The 21,435-nt window shown below is 40.4% G+C and overlaps 2 protein-coding genes across 3 annotated transcripts in view; both read left to right on the top strand.

The window, feature by feature from the left end:
- susd6 (sushi domain containing 6) overlaps positions 1 to 4,347 on the top strand; it is a 30,891-nt gene extending 26,544 nt beyond the window's left edge. The window contains exons 5-7 of the mRNA XM_006792674.3: positions 122 to 260; positions 1,000 to 1,475; positions 1,944 to 4,347. Of these exons, the coding sequence (XP_006792737.1) occupies positions 122 to 260; positions 1,000 to 1,475; positions 1,944 to 1,969 (641 nt within the window). The 3' untranslated portion in view covers positions 1,970 to 4,347. The remainder of the gene's footprint in view (positions 1 to 121; positions 261 to 999; positions 1,476 to 1,943) is intronic.
- A 9,212-nt stretch (positions 4,348 to 13,559) lies between these two features.
- Positions 13,560 to 19,995, top strand: srsf5b (serine and arginine rich splicing factor 5b). 2 transcript variants are annotated; one of them, XM_006792673.3, is made up of 9 exons: positions 13,566 to 13,661; positions 13,740 to 13,804; positions 13,878 to 14,024; positions 15,664 to 15,734; positions 15,819 to 15,935; positions 16,291 to 16,363; positions 17,706 to 17,779; positions 17,891 to 17,998; positions 18,614 to 19,995. In XM_006792673.3, exons 3-9 carry the CDS (start codon positions 13,899 to 13,901, stop codon positions 18,927 to 18,929), a joined length of 885 nt encoding a protein of 294 aa, XP_006792736.2. In that variant the 5' UTR covers positions 13,566 to 13,661; positions 13,740 to 13,804; positions 13,878 to 13,898; the 3' UTR covers positions 18,930 to 19,995. The 2 variants fall into 2 exon arrangements, with proteins under 2 accessions (XP_006792735.2, XP_006792736.2); XM_006792672.3 differs by lacking the exon at positions 13,740 to 13,804 and having other exon boundaries at positions 13,560 to 13,661.
- Positions 19,996 to 21,435: the final 1,440 nt, after the last annotated feature.

Below are 21,435 nucleotides of genomic sequence, written 5' to 3'. Positions count from 1 at the left end.
TCTTAGCTAATCTCTGTTAGCTGTTATATCTCTGTTCATGAGCATGCATAACCAATTGCAGATATGTTAAAATCAGCAGATCACATTCTCACTACCTCTACGTCTTGTTTTGTCCTCTCAGAGAAGGAACCGAGTTCTCCACTGGGTACACCTGCTCTGTCTATTGTGATAATCACAGCCGGCTCTGTGGCATTCGTCCTGCTTTTAGTGGTGCTGTTTGTTCTTGTACAACCAAAGCTCAAGTCTATTCATCACAACAGGTAAGACACATAAACTTTACTGAAGTCTCACACCAGCAAATACTTCACGATAAAAAATTAGTTGGATATGTTGCTGATAACAAAAACTCCGCTTCTACGCAGTCGTGTAGTTTCTCAATCGACTGAAGGCATTTTTAGTTGTGGTTTCATAAATTTCAGGACCTTATGTAACATTTTAGAGGGTATTTTCTAAGACAATTGAATAAATTGTGTTCATATCCTTGTTGCAAAACATAGTCGCTCATCTCTTCTTAATGGACTCCATTGTAAAGCTGGTTTCAGGGAAGTTGCTCCTCCAAAAACATCAATAAAATTGGCCAGTAAAGTGTGATTACTTGAAATGACATCAGCCTTTAGATTTAGTCACATTTTACAGCCTGGTAAAGACTTTTCAGCCTCTGTGTGGCTCTGTTTATGTTTTGTTTGTTGAAAATATATAAATATATCATATCAGTCTTACATGGAAACTTTCGGAAGCTTAACCTTTGTGCCATAAATTAACACAATCTTTCTGTGACACACCCAGCATTCAGACGTAGGCTCAAATCATAAAAAGTTTATGTTTGACTAGTTGCGCAGGTTAGCATTTCTTGAATTCCTTAGTAATGAAACATAGCCTATGTTATGAGTTACTGCCATCTGCGTAACTAACCAGCTGCGGTTTCAGCTTGAACATGGACTTGGTTTGGTGATTCACCTGGTTCACACTTTACATTCTTTCTTCATGTCTGTTTATCAGGAGGGAGCAGGGCGTGTCGGGCCAAGCCAGCTCCATCATGGTGGAGGGTGTACAGGTGACCCTGCCCTCCTATGAAGAGGCAGTATATGGAAGCAGTGGACCATGTGGCCCTTCCGGTTCTCTTCCTCCTCCTTCTTCACCGCCGCCTCCAGTCCCTCCAGAGTCTAGAGTTCCTATTGTGCTCTCTGAGGGGCTTCCTCAGGGAGCCACAGGAGGTCAAAGCTCCAGGAGAACCCGCCACCACAGAGACTTAGACTTCTGTCTCCCATCCACCTCCTCCTCTTCATCCTTCTCCTCCCGCCGTCATGCAGAGACGGTGTTGGTTCACCAGGCTCCCTCTTCCTCCTCTTCATCATCATGGATTACAGAGCACCCTGGGGGTGCATGCGCAGGTCCCCTACCTCTCCGTAGAGACTCTGACAGCAGCGACCAGCACAGCCTGCTTTCTGTCACCTCAGCAGATGATTTTTGTGATGGTAAGACGATGCAGTCTGCTCATTTTTCTCTGATTTTTAAGTTGTAGCTGCATTGGTCTAACTGTGTTCCTATATATTCCATAGACTGAGTTACAGCTAAGATTCTGAATAAAGACAAAAGAGCACTTTAGATTAAAAACTCAACCATTCTGCATTGGATTAAGTTTGTACATTTAAATAACTGATTTTTCCCTTTTTTTTGTTTGTTTTTTTTTTATAGAGGATAGCATTAAAAAGTAAAAGTAACCAGTGTGACACCTGTGTAATATGTACATGGATTTTATTTCCCATAGGACATGTAAAGTGCATATCAAGGACAAGAGTAGACAAGACCAAAAATGACAAATGAATAAAACTCAATATAAACTTTGATGTAATGTATTTTAAGTGTGATGGGTTGAGGACTGCACTAAGAATGACCCTAAAGGTATTGGTCATTTGTCATATGACTCTTCTTCTCTCCTGCAGATATTCCCCTGTTGAAGGAAGCATGAAGCCTGCTGGCCTGCTATCAGCATCAGCAGCAGAGCCCCTCTTTCCCTTTCTCACGCTGCTGGCCAGAACTGACTGTGGCTGTCAACCTTCTTCCCTGATCCCGCCCCACTGCAGCCAGCAGAGAAAAGACTAGAACTGTGCCCTTTCCCTATCACAGCCTCTTCTGCCATTGCTAGACATGCAGAGCAAAGCTGACAACCAATACCCATATTGCACTGTAAGGCAATTACGGAGCACCACAGGACCCACCTGCTGGATCAGACTAAAGACGAGCCAGACAAGCAGAGTGGTGCCAGTTTAAGTTAAATCCTGTAGATCCTGTGTATATGAGTAAAAAACATACCTGAGTCAAGGTTGTGTACTATAGGCTATGTATTACCATACACTTGCCTCTACCCAGATGTATTTCTCTATATTAACATTGCTAAAAGAGGCTTCTTCAGAGAAGGCTACAACAATCGAGACACGCCAGCTGCATCTGACACAACTGTGGATACAAAAAAATAAGAACAAGAAGAAAAGGAAAAAAAAGTGTGATTTTCGCTCCTGATGCTGTCGGCACTCAGTCTTCCCGCCATACTTGAAAAGTTGTGAGTGATGCCTGAGTTCCTTGTGAATGCTGCATGTGGTTTTCAGTTGTTTGCTGTCACGGCACGGCGGCCTATTCTGAATGAAGCATGAAGCCTCCTCTCTGACTGTCTGCTTATCTGTGCATCCAGTTGGCGTCTAACGTGTGGATAAGTAGGAGTGACAACCACTTCACCAAATCACAACTATAAAAAGATCTGCTTCTTGTTTTGTTTTGTTTTTTTTGTTCTGTTGCTCGCTGCACCCGGCATCTGGAAGCTGCTCCTTCTCTCGCATGAGTGGGATTAATTGGTGTTTTGGATCCACAACTTCGCTACACATCTTAGCTGTACAGGGAAAGAAAAACAAAATGCAACATTTTATCTGAGCTTAAGAGTGAGCTGTTATTGTTGTTGTTGTTGTTAAACAAGGTGATTGGGCACATGAGTCAAATTTTATTTCTTCCCATTGTATTTATTGCTTGGCGTGTGGCTCGGTTTGCTTTAAGTTGCTTGATTTTGAGTGCGTGTCTGTGCGTGTATGTTTATGTGCCAGCGAGGCCACAGAGAACATGTCCTCTTATTGGTTAGGCCTTGACACAGCCATTTCCTGATTTGCCTCCCTTCTGATCCGAGGCTGGCTTCACAATGTCCCTGTCAGTCACCATAGGAAAACATCCCTCCCAGCATTGAATAAGTCACATGAACAAACCAGCTTCACTTTGGGCGTCGAGTCCACAACACAATGTGTGTATTATTCATTCGCTCTCAAGCTAGAATAGTTATTATGTTCTGCTGAATGGCTGTAAAACACGGGCCTCCTCAGAGGAACTGGCTCATGCTCATCTTCACACTGAACTAAGGACTCTCCACTTTTGTGCATTATTGACACAAACTGCAACTGGTTGCAGTGAAGTAAATAAGAGTTTTGTTATAAATATAAATATAGACAGCACCCTGTCACATGTACTCACTCACCCCTCGAATGCCAAGTGCAAGCTTAAGAGAGAATCTTGTTATTCTGTGAGAAGTCATCCTCTGTTTTCGTTGCCACTTGAAAAGCTTAGGGGGTTGAGCTGGTCACCCTGACAACAGCATGACTGGGATGGATCCTCAGAGCTACTTTATAACCTTAACTGCCTGGGAAAAAAATACAATAACACAGCAACCTGTCTGAATTTCTATTCTCAGTTTTATTTTGACATTCGTTTGTCACGTCAATGGCTACATTATTAATGCAAACAGATGTTGCCTTAGACTTGTAAATGTTCTTTCTTTTTTTCTTTTTTTGATGTATAATCTTAAGCCTCTGCATTGGTTGCGCCACAATACTGCAACATGTTCTGTTTTCCCAATGGCCTTACTCTATTCTTTTCTATTCTATGCATAAAACTGTCTGTATATGTATCAATGAGTTTACTTTTGTTGTGGACACGACTAAATGAATGTCCATCCTTCTCTGTCCTCCCCTAGCTTTTCCAGCTACTGTGATGATGATGATGATGGTGATCCTTTAAGCACCTATGTTTTATTTGCCCTTGGCTTTCTCTTTTGTTACAAGGCATTAAAAAAAATTATGGTAAAGGGGCAAAAATTGAATTCATTTGCATTCAGAAGCACTGTTGTACAGTGTTGCTTCCCAGTTAGAAAAACATCTGGATTTTTGTTTGTTTCAATGCTTTCAGCTTTGGTTTTTCCTCTGTACATGGCAGTGGGTGTGAAGATAGTAATTTAATATTTGTATAAAGTTTAATTTAATTTTACAGTGTGTATATAACTTTCTAATTAAAGCTTTCTTTTGAATGTGTAAAGTGACCTGTCTCTTATTCATTGCCACATCGTGCTGGACCTACTCTGTGTTGCCAAATTTATGCACTTCCAGGAAAATATTGATCACATTCTCATGTCAAGACATTTCCAGTGCAATGTGTATCCGCTTGTGTTACTTGGAACATGATTCATTTTCCTTTGGACTGGAAAATGGAAGACCTGATTCTCGTTTTGCACATGGATGGCCAGCTCCAGTCTGAATGAATGCACAAGCAGACTTCCTAGAACCATCTGATATTTTTAAGCCTAACAGGGCTGTGCAGTGAATCAGATTTTTATTTAAATACAAGTCTAGCTTCCTGCAATTATTAAAACAAGATAATCAAGATGGAAATTAGGGGTGGGCGATATAAACGATATAAGATAGAAACGATACAGATTTGGCCAACGATAGAGTTTTGACCGTACCGCTCTATCGCGATAGCGCATGTTGATGACGTCATCAAGCGGCGCCTGTTCTGGTCGAAAGCATTGCAGCTGCTGCTACAACCATTATCATCTGCAAATTATGCCGGGCGACAGTCATAGCAAAGAGGTGAAGCACTTTTGAAATATGGGGAAAGCCAAAAACTGCGCTTCCTCCACTTCTGTAACATTGATTCATTAATGTTGAATTCTCTGGCAGCTGCTCTATTCCCATGTTGTTGCAGTATATTAATAACTAACCTCGTATTGTGGATGAATAATCTCAGTTGCTCTCCTGGCTGAAGTTTGCTCCGTGTATAGCATCCTGCTATGCGATTGCATTTGTCCCTGATCACCAGAATCCCTTACGTTAACTTTTATCGAGTGGAAAAAGTTAGTGTTCATCCTCCAGCTTCACTGTGCTAATGTTATGCTAACATAGCTGTGTCGCTAGCAATCACGTAGCACAACATTATATACCAGGTAATCCAACTTCAGTAACCCTGCAAACGCCACTGCTGTTTAGTTTTCTGTCTTCATGTCGGAAGTGGTAGCAGAGCTGTACGTTTGAATTGTTTCAGAAATCTCTCAGTCAGAACATGGTATGTCACGTTTAGGTGGAAACTAGCGAGCTAACTTCTTGTTAACTTGTAGCTCCATTAAGTTTAATAAATTCTGTTTTCATGGATGCCTGGATGTTAAACTCAATTGTTACACCTGGTAAAGCAGCAACGCTGATGATTTTATTAAAGATTAAATACTTTAGACCGTTTTTAACTCTGTGTTCGTTTGACTTTGGGACCTGAAATGGACGGAGTTTTGGATCCGGATTACTCCGCGAAGCTCCTCACTACGGCAGCCGTAATGCTCTGACAATCCATCAAGCAGTGCGGCTTACCAAAGTTGTACTAAAACATTTTTTAACAGATTTCTGCACGCCCAAATCGGTTCGAGGTCAGCAAGCACAACCAGAATTCATACATAAGGAACACTCTCGATTTTTGAGAAAATTAAAGGCTTTTAAGTGTGCCTTATAGTGTGGAAAATATGTTATACAGAAGAAAAAGAATATATCACTATATATATCGTCACCGCACATGCTTCAAATTATACCGCGATATGGATTTTAGGCAGTGTTGGGCAGTAACGGAATACATGTACCACCGTTACATATTTAAAATACAAAATATGAGTAACTGTATTCCGTTACAGTTACCGTTTAAAAAGGTGGTATTTAGAATACAGTTACTTTGTTGAAATAAATGGATTACACAGCGGTACTTTCATGTTTCATATTGTGGTGGGTCAGGACTGTTTGGGTTTTGTTTGACAGCTATGTTCTGTTGTTCCAGGCGGCAGTGTTACGGTTGCCATGGATACAGGGTGATGCTCTCTCTCTCTGCCTGTTTCCTGGGTGAGAGAGGCCTTTTTGTTGTTGTTGTGCTAAGCTAATAGGCAGAATGCTACCGGTATACAGTGTTGCCAACTCCTCAGTAAGGAAAATCGCTATTGGTTGTCCTAAAAGTCGCTAGAAGTCACTAAATGACGTCATCACCTAATTTGCATAATTGGTCATGCTAATGTAATTGTAACCTACGCTGCTGGAGAGAGAAATAACATCGTGGACGAGACATAAAGTGAGCAAAAAACGTCCTAAATGCATTTAGAATTTATTTAGAACTACAAATTAAATTTCTTTTAGCAATTATTGTTTTTTGTAATGTCTTTCACGTCTTTTTTTAGCGACTTTTTTTTGAAAAAAAAGTCGCTAGGGGGTCTGAAAACTCGCTAAATATAGCGACAAAGTCACTAAGTTGGCAACACTGCCGGTATAGCTCTAAAGAATGTAGCAGGTCGCTACCCGATCCGTACCGGAAACCCGATCGGTACCCCGCATGCGCAAATGTTACGTCACTTCCTCTCTTTGCCAACATTGACATTCAATATATTTGAATGATACGGGGGGGCGTGCCAAGATGGCGGAGTGAGTAGACGCTCTCTACCGAGTTCTGCACAGAAAGTTCGTGAACAACGGTAAAATCTCAACTTTATGCTGCTAACACTAACAATTCACTGAACAAGAGAAGATACAGCAACCATAGGGCAAGAAGCAGCAGAATGCCGAATCAGAAAGGAGCGAAAAGGGGACTGGAAAGTTCCAAGTCTAAGATAGCGCCTGAGAATGCTAATGAGGAGAGTGCTACGCCCAGCAACGTGCTAATGGATAGCTTCCATAACTACGCAGCTACTACGGTGGCACTCACATTGGCCGAAGAAGAAATGGATGAGTTCCCACCTCTCCCTGTTACACCTCTCAAGTCGCCAGCTCCGAAGAAGGTGATGTACGAACGCAGCAACTCTGACCCAGCTGATGTAAATCAGATAATTTCTCGTCTGTCGGCACTAATAAACACCAGGTCTGATAACATTGAGAGCATGGTGAGAGAGAACTCGAACATGGTGAAAGAAAATACGCTCCAGATTGAGGGTCTCAAAAAGACGATTGATTTTGTGTGCGCGGAAATGAAAGATATGAAGGGGAAAGTTTGCGACTTGGAAAAAAAAGTAACTAAAGAGGAAGGTCGAGTGGACAACTGCCAACAGAGAATATCTGAGTTGGAAAGATATTCCAGGAGGTGGAATCTCAGACTACATGGAGTCAAGGAGGCTGAGAAAGAAGACGTAAGGGGAAAGGTGACTGTGATATGCCAGTCTGTTCTGCCAGAACAAAATCATAGGCTGCCTGACGTCATCGACACCGTACACCGACTCGGAGCCAAGCGACAAGGTAGCACCAAACCTAGAGGCATCATCGTGCAGTTCACCTCCCGAATCTACAGAGATGCTGTATGGAAAGCAGCCAAAACATCCTCCTACCTGCAGGACAATCATTTGAGGTTCGCTGAAGATCTGTCCAGGGAGGACAGAGAACGTCGTGACAAACTGTGGCCGATGATAGACAAAGCCCGTAAGGAGGGTAAGCCGGCTTATTTCGTGGGAGGCCGAGGATTCATCTGTGGATCAGAAGTTTTCCCTCCTTCATAGAGACGCTTATTCAGTCTCCGAAATGACTTTTCTGTAAGCTTGTTTACATGGTGAACTTGATATTTTCACCCTCAGGTTAAAGTTTTATTTTGTGTTGAAGAGTGTGTTTATCTATAAAATGCTATATTTAAACCATAATAGATAGTTAAATACTGTATTTTTATAAGCTTAGTCACTCAGGGTTTTTACTGTTCTACTACCTAAATTGTGCAGCACCCGGTCCCCTTATCCTATAGATCTATTCTTAGCTGTAGAAGTTTAGAACTTACATTTTCTCTTTCTTTTTTCTAATAACTTTGTCTTTTTCATTTGTTTCTCTTAATACCAGGGGTTTAAGACAAACCTGTAAACGCAAAGCTTTGTTTTTGTTTGCCAAACAATTTAAAACAGATTTTTGCTTTTTCCAAGAGAGTCATTCCACACCTGCTGATACAAATTTTTGGAAATCACAATGGGGTAATGAAGTCTGGTTGTCCCATGGCTCTGAGCGTTCTGCTGGAGTTGCCACACTTAAAAATTATTTTTCTGGAGATGTGTTACACTCTGACTGTGACACCTTAGGACACTACCTCTGCTCAATAATCAGACACAATAACAGTACTTTCATTGCAGTAAATATATATGGTTACAATAATAAAACTGAAAATGATAAATTACTTGACTCCTTAGAAGAAAGAATTAATTTCTGGCTCTCCAAATACCCAAATTCAGTCCTCTTAATTGGTGGAGACTTTAACATCGCTTTAGATAATATGGTTGATATGTGGCCTCCAGGGCAGCAGTCTTCATACAGTGCAAACTTAAAAAATTTTATGGGAAAATTTAATCTTGTGGATATTTGGAGAGAAAAATTTGCAGATGATAGACTCTTTACTTGGAGCAATAAGACAGGATCCAGGCAATCACGTATTGACTTTTGGCTTGTTTCTGACTGTATTGATAAAGATAATATTACCGTTAATATACTTGCCACCCCTCTCACTGATCATAGAGCAATTCACATTAACGTCCAAATGTTTACATTGGATAATATACCTCATAAATTCTCTTACTGGAAGTTAAATAATTCTTTACTAAAAGATAAAATAGTTAACATGCAGATTAATAAATTAATTGTTTATTATTGGAACAAAGCTAACAGAGAGAAGTCCTTTTGTACCAATTGGGAACTTTTTAAATTTGAAGCATGCAAATTCTTGAGAAGATATGGGAGTCAAATTGCTAAATTAAGGAAAGCTGAAGAACAAGAAGTAATAAGCAGAATTGCCTCTTATTACCAGAAGTCCCCAGAACAAATCTCAGACGAAGATAAATTAAGTTTACTAGAACTTCAAAATAAATTGGACGGTTTATATCGACGCAAGGCTGAGGGTGCTTTCATAAGATCCAGGAAGAGGTGGCTGGAGGAGGGCGAACAAAATTCTGCTTACTTTTTCAGGCTTGAAAAATACAGATCGAAAACAAACTCTATTCATCAACTAAATATTAATGGCATTGTCTCTGTGCCGAATTCTATACTAAACTATACAACTCAAAATATAATGAGGATGTCTCAACAGGATTTTTCAATAATATTAAAAACATAAAAACTATTGTTGTGGAAGATAGAAGTTATTGTGACAGCCCTCTGACTGTGGAGGAAGTTTGTAATTCCATTTCTGCACTTAAGGCCAATAAATCTCCCGGCACAGATGGTTTGACTGCAGAGTTTTATAAATCATTTTCTAATCTCCTGGCTCCGTTTTTACTGCAGGTTTTTACAGAAAGTATAGAGAATAACACCCTCCCTCCTTCTCTTACTCAAGGTCTCATAACACTTATTCCAAAACCAAACAAAGACTTACTCTTTATTGATAATTGGAGACCCATCTCCCTGCTCAATAATGACTATAAGATTATGGCTATAATACTTGCTAACAGAATTAAAGAGGTCTTGGAAACAGTTATTGATGAGACACAATCAGGCTTTATGAGAAACAGACACATTTCTAATAACATTAGACTGGTTTTGGATTTACTTGATTACTCTGATTTGGTACCTGACAATAGCTTCATTCTCTTCCTGGATTTTTATAAGGCTTTTGATACAATTGAACATCAATTTATTTTCCACTCTTTGGAAAAATTTGGCTTTGGAGAGTTTTTCTGTAAAGCTGTCAAAACCTTATACACAAATGGCAATAGTTCTATTAAAATGATTAACGGCTCCACCCCGAGATTTGACCTGAAACGTGGTATTCGCCAAGGATGTCCTATTTCACCATATTTATTTTTACTTTGTACACAAATTCTTGCAACTAATATTTCAAACAGTGTTGTACAAGGAATCACCATAGCTGATAAGGAGCTTGTCATCAGCCAGTTAGCCGATGACACCACACTCTTCTTGAAGAATGCAAACCCAATCCCTCCAGCTCTTACTGTGATTAGGGATTTCTCTGAGGCCTCTGGTTTATGCCTAAATCTAAAAAAGTGTGAGTTACTAGCAATTAAAGACTGCCCTGCAAATACTATCTGTAATATCTCTGTTAAACAAGAAGTCACATACTTGGGACTGTTAATATCCAAAGACCAAAAATCAAGATGCTCTTCAAACTTCACTCCAATTATACAGAAAACCCTAAAAAAAGTTCAACCAGTGGCTGCAAAGGGACTTGTCGTTGAAAGGTAGAGTGTTAATTACTAAAGCTGAAGGGATATCCCGATTAACATATGCTGCTCTCTCCTTACATCTGGATAAGAAAATTAGTAAAGATATTGACCGTATGCTCTTTGATTTTATATGGAAAAACCGTACGCATTATATTAGAAAAACTGTTGTGATGAATAAGTACGAATCAGGTGGGCTTAACGTCTTAGACTTTTCTACTTTAAATAACACTTTCAAAATTAATTGGGCTAAACATTTTCTTAAAAACCCTACCTCTATCTGGAACTTTATACCATATCATATTTTCTCTCGTTTTGGTGGCTTTAATTTTATTTTAAATTGTAATTACAATGTTGAGAAACTTCCTGTAAAGCCTTATGGAAGCCATCCTTCCATAAGCAGGTCCATCCTTCCATAAGCAGGTCCTCTTAGCGTGGACCCTCATTTATAAACACAACTTCTCACCTCACAAATACCTTATCTGGAACAACAGAGATATTTTATATAAAAATAAATCACTTTTCCTGGAAACTTGGGTCCAAAATGGGATCCTATTGGTGGCTCAGCTGGTTAATAAAGAGGGACAACTACTTACTTACAACGACTTTATTGCACTATATAATTTTCCAATCAGTGTTCAGGAATTCTCAATGGTGCTTGGTGCCATACCCTCAGGGACTTTAATGTTATATAAAAACACTGACAGCTCAATATCTACCTCAGTCACTCTCCCTGATCCAGCTGAGTCACCAATAGGAAAAATCTGCTTTTCACAGGAACTTGGTAACAGCAATAAGAGAATACGTAGTTTATTCCAAGAAGATATCGTCTCTCTCCCATATATAATATCTTATTGGAACCGATATGTTCCAGATATCAAGTGGAAGACAGTCTGGATGATCCCCCATAAATATTTGATTGTAAATAAGGTGAAAGAAGTCTCATTTAAAATTCTACATAAATGTTATCCAGCCAGTCACTACATGGTAAAATTTAAAAGGGACATAAATACTAATTGTACATTCTGTGGGGATCATCCAGAAACTGTGACACATCTTTTTTGGTACTGTTCTTTTACACAGAGATTCTGGAAGGAATTTAGCAGGTTTGTTATTGTCCATATTTTAAGGGAGTTTTCTTTACGATGGGAAAATGTTTTATTCTGTTTCTTTAAGTTCCCCAAGAAGTATGATAAATGTTTTTTTATGATAAATTTGTTAATACTTTTAGCTAAAAAATTTTATCCATAAATGTAAGTTTACTAACAAAACACCATATTTCTGTCATTTTTTTAAGGATGTGGAAATGTACATTCAATCAATATCAGACTCCACCAACAAAAAGGCTCTCAAAACAATATATGTATGTGAATTTTTGCGTGTATTCTTATAATTGTTACCTTTTTCTTTTACCCCTGGCTTTTTGTGTTCATGTTCTGTTTTGTATACTTCATCTGTTCGTATGTTGTATACTCATTGTTTGTTAAATAAAGTAAAAAAAAAAATTGTACTGTCCGACTTTGCACATGCGAAGTAAGGATCGGGGGAGTCCCGATCCGTAACTATCTTTTTATTTTTTGTTTTTGTCTACATTTTACTGAAATGCTTCATTATTGCAAACATTTTAAGATATACTTATTATTCTTAACATCTTAACAGATACTCTGACCCATAACTATCGTAAAACACAACGACCGGAAGTAGACACCTTTTGCGCATGCGGGGTACCGATCGGGTTTCCGGTACGGATCGGGTAGTGACATAGCATCATGGGCAGTGTAGTCCGTTATGTGTCTGTGAGCGAGGGAGAGCGAAAAAGGAAAAGTGCAAGCTGTCATCAAGCAAAAACAGGAGCTGGAAGCATGTAAATATAATAATAACCACTGCAGCCAAGAAGAGTGCCTGACTAGCCCATTTGTAAGTAAGCTATTAAGACTTGACTGTACACCGTGTTCGTGTTTTCCTCCAAAAACAATAAGTTCTGTTGGAGCAGCCTTTCAACGCCTTTCTCTGTCTCTCGCTAGCAAAGTTGACCCAGACAACAAAGTAAAGCTAGTTTTCGGCTACGAGCCTGAGGTATTAGCCAGAGGTCCCTTTACTACGGTTGGGAGCCGCGGACCTTCAGTAACAGTAATAAATCACAGCAATAGTACATTCATGTAGTTGTAAACAGCATGATAATATATTAAGTAATCAAAAGTATTCAGAATACGTTACTCTCATTGAGTAATGTAACGGAATACGTTACAGAATACATTTTGGGGCATGTATTCTGTATTCTGTAATGGAATACATTTTAAAAGTAACCTTCCCAACACTGATTTTAGGCCATATCGCCCAGCCCTAATGGAAATCTTGTTTAGCTTTAAGCATCGTTTTACTTCACTTTTGCCTCTCCATTTAATGTCCAAATTTAATTCACAGGCTGTGGCAGAACTGCTTCTTTTAGCCTTTCAGCTGAATTATAATTAAAGCTAAAGCAATCATTCAGTATTAAATAATTCTGATCTATCCATATTGATCATATATATTTTTGCATTACCTAGCAGCTCAGTTTTGGGTGGTATTGCATCTCCTCCAAATCGGTAGAAATAAAATTTAAACGTTTAACTGATGGGAGATGGAAATACGTGTACTCATGGTTAAAGGTTATCGTGGTTTGTTTTGATCTATGTGTTTTGTCATAGAAGCCTATCCTTCTTTAAAGGTGTGGTATTGCTTTCTTATTACCTGTTGGGGGTTTTTTTGTTTGTTTGTTTGTTTTTTTTTGTTTTCTGCTTGATTTCTGTAAATATTATTGTAACTTGCGCTTTATTGTTATGATCCTTTGTCCTGCTGCTCTACTAGTGTTATGTCAAACAGCCTAATTAAACCGTAGACATAATGCTCAAAATGAGAAAATTGGTTTTAAATGTTTTCTATATAGTTGCCGAGTGACACCTAGTGGTCAGACTCCAAAACTACATGAGTCGGATTTGTGACGTCATCTCCGTAGACGTTCCCCAGCACTTCGGCTTTTCTCGAGTTCTGCAGTGTCAGGCTGCGTCACTGGTCACGCGGGATGTACCCCCCCCCCCCCCCCCCCTCCTCCTCCCAAACTCCCGGAGACAGCTGAGGTTCCATTTTGTTTTATTCTGGAGTTGAGGCTCACTGTCGCCAGTCAGTAAAATCAACTGCTGCTGCATTCCTCTTAAAGGTACGTGTACATCGACTGGAATTTATTATATCTACATTACAGACGGGTGTCATTACTTGATATTATCTGGGTATTTAGTTATCTTTGGACCGACGGTTGACAGGCTATCGTTGCGAAAGCGGGCCACAGGCTGATGCACATAAGTAGGTCATTTGTATTCCTCTGAAGCTGTGTTAGCTAAATCCTTAAAAACTAACGCAAGTGTTCTGCTTGTAGCTAATTAAACGTGACCAAATCATGAGCGGATGCCGTATATTCATCGGCCGGCTGAGCCCCTCGGCCAGAGAGAAGGATGTGGAGAGGTTTTTCAAAGGATACGGCCGCATCCGAGATATCGACCTGAAGAGAGGATTCGGCTTTGTGGTGAGTCACCGAGCGAAAGTAGGTCAGGATGGCTGAAAGGTATTTAAATGTACTCTGAGCGCCATGCACGGCTCTGCAGTTAAATTTAGACTCCATACTTTATTTTGCAGACCTGACGTGGTGTTTTGAAGCAGGCTGCCGCAGGGAATCATCATGGTTTCATTTTTACGGCCTACTTCTTGTTTAGTGACATACCCACCAGTAAATTAGGGCCAAGTCGAGACTCGTTCATATACTCAGAGCGTTTTCTGCACAGAGTCATAAAGAAAGCAATTCAAAATATATGTGTTTTTTTTTAAATCGGAAATTTCATAATAAAAAAATCCTAAATGTCGAGGTGGAACAAAGCTCGACTTTAAGCGGTTTTGTATATATTTCAAGGTGACCATTGAAATAAAGGTATTTTGCATAATGCTTCGAAATACCTACCCAAATAAGGACCTGGGAGCGTTACAAGATGGCTGCCGAGTGTCGAGACTTGGATCTGGAAAGGTTTTGTTAGTTTTTTCCTGCATTGAAAATCTTATGGCACCCCCTAAAGAGGATTTGGCCTTCCCCCAATGAAAAATCACCAACGTTGTAATGATGTTATGATTTTAACAGTTTATTCTACTTATTAAATGGCCTGGGCTAACAGATTTCTCCGAGATTTTGCTCCATATCGACATTGACAGCATCACACAGTTGCTGCAGATTTGCTGGGTGATGATGATGAGAACATCCCAAAGGTCCTGTATTGGATTGAGGTCTGCAGGATTGAGGAGTACAGTCGTGGTCTCATTGTCAGGTTAAAAGAGCTGTTTTAGATGGTTTGAGCTTTTTGACATGCAGCATCATCCTGTTGCAAGCAGCCATCCGAAGACGGGCACACTAGTCATGTAAGGATGGACATTTAACGCTAGAACCACCAGGTGGTGTCATCCTTGAAGTAATGTTATAAATTTTAATGAAATTTTAACTAAGATTTGACAACACGTGCTTGAATGTAAGATGAATTTTCAGGGGTTTTAATCAGATTTCTACAATTTTGTAGATTATTTCTTTACAAGTTAAAATCCACATTAGAAGAAACCGAACATGGCTATATCTATCACAAAATCGACATCTATCAGTGGGGTCTCTTTTTATTGAAATAATAAACACTTTCGTTAAAGAAATCTGCAGATATGGAAGGAAAATCCATAGATTTGATTAGACAAAGTAATACCTACTGAAAAATCCTGGCATTAGCCACAACTTCTAATCTAATGGAGTTTCCCCTATTTTCATGTCCTTGAACACAATTTGGTCTCATTTGCTCTGATTTGTGTCCACTTATGCAACATTAATATTTCCCTCTCTAGAAGGACAGAAAAGTCCACATTGCAACACTTGGAAGGGTTGGAGGTGGATTGAATCACTTTACCGCTCAGACCAGAGACCAATTTTGAGTCATACGCGTGATGAATTTTTACACTTTTCTAAAAGAGTGATGTATTTTTTTTAATGTTATTTGTTACCATTCTTTTGGTATTAAAAGCTATTTGATTAGTCATTAAATGTTTTAGTAAAGTATTAAAAACAGGACACGTTATTGGTGATGAAAAGGATAAACATTAGGAACTGTGGATGTAAAAGGTGTTGTGTGCTTGGTCCGCAGGAGTTTGACGACCCCAGAGATGCAGAAGATGCTGTTTATGAGCTTGATGGCAAAGAGTTGTGCAATGAAAGGTAATGAATTTCCTTTAGGAAACAAGTCCCTTTATTCACATTTGTTGCCATAATAAAATCTATTTTTAATGCTTGATACATCAGGGTGACCATTGAGCATGCTCGCGTGCGTCTGCGCGGTGGCCGCGGGCGTGGTGGTGGCGGCGGCGGAGGGGGACGTTTCTCTGATCGCTACGGCCGCGGCTCCCAGAACAGCCGGAGGTAACAGCTCCCCTTTTTAAGATGCCATGCAAGTTCCCTTTAATTCCATTCAAAAAAAGAAGAATGGATGCACACAAAACCTCAGCAAGCACGCTCTGTAAAAAGCTTCTGTTATTTGGTGAAAGGTCAGTCGTCAGATTATTGCAGCAGTTTAATGGCCTGCAGGCTGGAAATGTTCATAGCCACGATTAACATGCAGCACAAGTCTTGTCTTCGCTGATCTGGAAAGCTCTTTAACATGAGTTAGCCTTGTAATGACAGTTTGTTAATGAGAGCTCTTGGACTCTGGGTAAAGTCTGTATCAGCCCTACACTGTTATTGCTCAATTGCTGCTTTTATATCTTTCCATTTCCAGTCGTAACCCTCCTCCAATGCGCACCGAGAACCGCCTGATTGTGGAGAACTTGTCCTCTCGAGTCAGCTGGCAGGTTAGTATTGGCTCAAGCGTCTTTTAAAAACCAGAACAAAAGAAAAAAAAAACATGACAAGCCTTTGAAAGCTGCAACAGAACACAAATGTTATCACCTCCAACAGTCTATCTCCAAAAATACACATTAAAGTTTTAGAATTGCTGCTAAAAACAGACTATGTTACTGAAATCAAAACAGTTCAAACAGTTTTACCTTGTTATACATCAGTCAGCCCAAGTTATTCTTTTTCAGAATGATTGCTCTGATTAATCTGCATATCATGCAGTTCATTAGTGATGCAAAGAGCAGCAGAAGCAGCAACAAAACACTTAATTTGTTCCTGTTTTCACATTTTAACCAATTCTTCACCCCTTTATTTGCCAGTCATATGGAAGAGCTCGCTTATGGTGGAGTTAACCCCTTCTGGGTCCTTCTGTCTGGGTTGAGCCTGTGGTGTCAGCCAGTCTGTCCTACTCCTAGTTGATGCCTGCTGGTCATGTGAGCGCTCGCTCCACACTAGAGGCGCTGGCGGCCCCCTTCGCTCGCTCGCAACGCCTGATGTGTGGTTGAGGGCGAGAGAGAGGAAACAGAGGGTTGGCAGAGAGAAAGCAGAGGAGAGAGCGAGAGTCGATGGTGATGGTGGTGGCGTATTGATCGATGGTTCGTTAATTTGAGGGGCTTCGATCGATATCCCCCCTCCCTTCCCCCCTCTGGTGTTCCCGCACGTCGTGAGCGAGAGAGTGTGAATTCCTGCCAGGTGCCCGTGGATATAATCTGCTGTTTTCCCGGTTATGGTGGGCTCGGAGAGCCTGCGGCCCACCCCAAAGGGTTTCGCTCTCAGGTAGTAGTTTCCTCTCTTCCACCCTGTTCACTCTCTTTACTGAGGTGGGGTGCCGAGGCAGGGATGATCCCGGCGCGGAGCCCTGTGCCCTCCTTCCCAAGGAAAATGGGGCTCTGAGTGCCAAATGCTGCCCAGGCTGCGCCTCTGCAGTTCTTGCAGATGGTGTTCATCTCTCTGTAGTTTTAACGAGCGGTGTGTCCAAGGACCTCAAAGCTGCTGCAAGTAATCCGCCAATCACAATTGGGTTAGACCTTAATTAGCATTTATGAAACCCTCTTCTCTCTCTCTCTCTCTCTCTCTCCCCCCCCCCCCCCCCCCCCTATTGTTTTTGTAATTTTCTATATTGAAACACTTGCAAGCTGAACAGACTGTGAGGTTCTTGGACTCATTCTCCTTATCTGCAGTAGTCTGTGTAGTCCTCTCAGAGAATCTAACCATCTCTCTTCAGTCCTGTTTGTGTCTCAGCCTGTGCTTGTGTTCTGAGGCGCTCCGTAAATTGACCAAAGTTTGCATGTGTAGGACCTGAAAGATTTCATGAGGCAAGCTGGAGAGGTGACTTTCGCAGACGCACATCGTCCCAAGCTCAACGAAGGGTGAGACTATTAACCGGTGCCCAGTGTCTGTTTATAATAAAAATAAATAAATTAAAAAAAAAAAAAAGGAAAGTGAGTTTCTGACTAACAGTGTGTCTTATTTGTTTTCAGGGTGGTTGAGTTTGCTTCTCACAGTGACCTGAAAAATGCACTTGACAAACTCTCTGGAAAGGAAATTAATGGCAGAAAAATCAAGCTCATCGAAGCTGCCAAGAAAAGGTGTGTTTGTGGAAAGCCGTTTACTTCAAATAACGCCAGAATTTATGAAAGATGTCTTTTTTGGCTGATGAACTCACTTTTTTCCTGTTTTTCTTTTATTTCTTTTCTTTTTAAAGTGTGTTTCTAACTGAATTCACCCAGTTGCAACAAATCAGCGCTGCTTTCAAGGAACTACATATGCTTTTATGAAGAAAGACAGCTTATGTGTTGAAAGTCAAACATGTTTGAGTTTTGATAGTAATTAAGGAGACATTAGGTTAACCATTCAGTGCACCTGAACTAAATGTTAAACCCTCGTTTTCAAATTCTGCCCTGTACAGACTGGTGGAATGTAATACTGTACTAGTTTCTCATTACTGTGTTATGAAGGCAATTCTCAGTAACATAGATCTGTAAAAATGGTTCCCTTGAGACTGATTTAATGAGTTTGGGTTTCACTTTGAGCACCGCATAGACTCTTACTGTTATTAACTGTTATCTGTTATTAACAGATTGTTTTTTTGTTTTTTTCATGAAACTGAAAATGCTAATTTAAATAAAAGCTAATAATCTAATTTTTTATGAATATTGATATGAAGCTGATGTAATTTTTTCCTCCCCCCCCCCCTCTTTCAGGTCGAGAAGTCGCTCACGGTCTGAGAGCTCCTCCCGTTCGCGGTCCCGTTCCCGTGGTCGCTCTGCATCACGCTCCCCAAGACGCTCCCGCAGCCCTGCCAAAGCCCACAACCGTTCCCGCTCCCATAGCGGCTCGCCTGCCGGCGGCGCATCCTCCCCAACCTCCAAATCTAAGGAGCCCGCCAAGCGCTCCTCCAAGATGAGCAAATCAGCAACCCCGCCCTCCCCCGCGCCTGCCCAGAGAGCTTCCGCCTCCCGATCCCGCTCTCGTTCACGCTCCCGCTCTCGTTCTCCTTCTACTGACAGCCAGCGCTAAAGGCCGGGTGTAAGTTGTCGGGAGTCAACAGAAGCCACGGCTTGTTTCATCAGTAGAATCAGCTCGGAGGATTTGGCACACTGGAGCTCCTGTAAACTCTCTTTTGAAAGAGTTTTCCCGGAGCAAGGTTTGCTTTTTCCTGTCTGGACTTTTCAAGTCACTGTTGCTTGATTTTCCCACATTTACAGGTGTTCTCTGAATCCAGAACATTCTCGAACAGAACTTCTGTGGACAGCGATGCTGTTTGTCCTCTTCCTCACTAGTCAAGAAAGCCCGGACGCGTATCTGTTAACATCCTGTGGCTCAATTTCAGGTGCGGACATGCACCACCTTTGTTTCTTCTTGCAAAATGCCCGTGTGAGCCAGCATCTACATCAGTTAAATGAATCTCTCCACTATAATAAACTCTGAACAGGAATTTGAATTTCTGTTCAACTCTAGGATGCTTTTGATACGTCACCACTTAATCCTTTTGTGATACCTTTTGCTGGTCAGTGGCAGAATTTGAGATCATATTTCCTGTGCTTATTGCTCATGTTTTCTGAACCCCACAGCTGCTGCTGTATAACTTCTGATGGTTGCATGTGCTTTTGTTTCATCAGAATATAATACCTTTGTTTTTTCTTTTTTACCTATTTGTGCTTAATACTCTAATGTAACTTTGGCAGCTCTCTATCAAGAACAATTGTGTATAATTAAGTACAGCATCAATTAAACAGCTGTACAGAAAAATTTAATAAATCCCACTTTTTTTTTTTTTTTGGTGGTGGCTTTATTATTTTAAGAGCCAAAAACTCAAGGATCAAGTCGACATTTACTTTCAGTGGTTTTGCTTACAGTATGCAGTTTTCATTAGCGTTATACTTGTTTTTATTTGGGATTTTGTGTACAGATTGCAGACTTTTGTTTTAAATGTAATTCCAGTGGCCCTTGTTGGTACTATGAGAGTTTGGGTGGGGGGTAGATTTTTGTACATGAGGATTTTATTTTCAGTGAAAATTATAATGGGTGTTTGTATGGTGTAGAAAGACAATAGACTTAACTAATAAAAGAATTTTCATTAAAACTGGATTGTCGTCATTAGTAACTTAAGTTATAAAGCACCAATACATTTACAAGTTTCAGAGTACAGTATGCTTTTTCCGTTTGTATAGTCAGCTTTAGGATTTACTTGTCTGAGAATTCACATCATTGATGTTATACAGTAGACTCTTTCAGCTCCTCCCCAGTAGCTGCAGGCTGGTAATTCTCTGTGGGTTAGAGGCGGGTTCATTACAAACCAAGCTCTGGCACAAAAGTTTCTAGTAGTTAGACATGAAATGCTAAGGTCTGGTTATTCGTCTGTGTAGACAAAACTTGTGTTTGTGTGAATGAAAAAATAAGAACAAACGTCAAACTATTTTCTCAGTATCTGATTGGTAGTTTGAGATTATTCAAGCAGGAAAAGCTGGAAAATTCAGTTTTCAAAAGAGTTCGTGCTGCCTGACAGAAAAATTGTAAATGAGTTTGTAGCTTCATAAGTCACCCAGTGGCTTAGATAAGTGTCACTGAATTTTAAAACGCATGCATCGAAAAGACATACAGCCAACTATTTTAAAAGCTGATCAATCTTTTAGTCACTTATCAAAGAAACTCCAATCCAACAGAAAAATGAATCTGTGATTTTTCAGTTTTTATTGGTCCTAATTTTTGTCCTCTCTGTATGACGGAGTCTTAAGGCCATGTTAAGAAAAAAAATATTGGTGATCATTCTGAGAATAATGTAAAAAAATTATTTTGAGAAAGTCAAAATATGGAGATTACCATTGCTGTTTCAAGACAAACTGCCACGGCTGCTATGCCCTTTACAAATTGCCTTGTGTAGGTGAGTTGGTGAAACAAATTGATCAGCCGACTGACCAGATGCAGCTTTGTGCACATCTTCTAAACATCCTTATCACCACGCTGTGTTCCCAGGAAGGAAGAGGTTTCCATAATCAACTCTTAAGTAGTATTGTTGCAAAGTGGAAGCATGTAGGAACCACAGCAAGTGCCATTTCAGAGGTGTGAACCAATACGTTTGTTCATGTAGTGTTCAAGCTTCCTTAACACACCCCAGGATGCCACAACTGTAGGTACTATAGAGCAATTATGGTCTTCAGCCTAGAGTTGATGTTGCCAGATGATACCCAACCTTCACTGACTGTTTTGACTCTCCTGATGGCAGGTCAGCAGTGGTGGCCAAATCACTACAAACAACCTCAAGGCTTCTAGCCCAGCCCCCCTCCTCCATATACCAGGGCCAACAATAGGCTCACTCAGCTGCTTCCCCAATCCTGTGAACAGTTGTCTACTGCTCATTCCCTGAAACAATACAGTGTTTTCTGGGGACTCTCTCTTGCCATTCTTTCTCTCTGCACTTGATATTTTAGGCTCTTGAAATATCTCGAAGTTGTATCTTGAGATTTTAGGCCCAGTTGAGCAGATAACCTCCTTACCCTGCTCTGATCAGATATCCATGTCAGGC

This window comes from Neolamprologus brichardi, chromosome 15, assembly GCF_056152115.1.
Source record: "Neolamprologus brichardi isolate AB-2024 chromosome 15, ASM5615211v1, whole genome shotgun sequence".
NCBI lineage: Eukaryota > Metazoa > Chordata > Actinopteri > Cichliformes > Cichlidae > Neolamprologus > Neolamprologus brichardi.
Note: the sequence above shows the minus strand (reverse complement) of the source record. Positions and strands in the feature narration are given on the sequence as shown.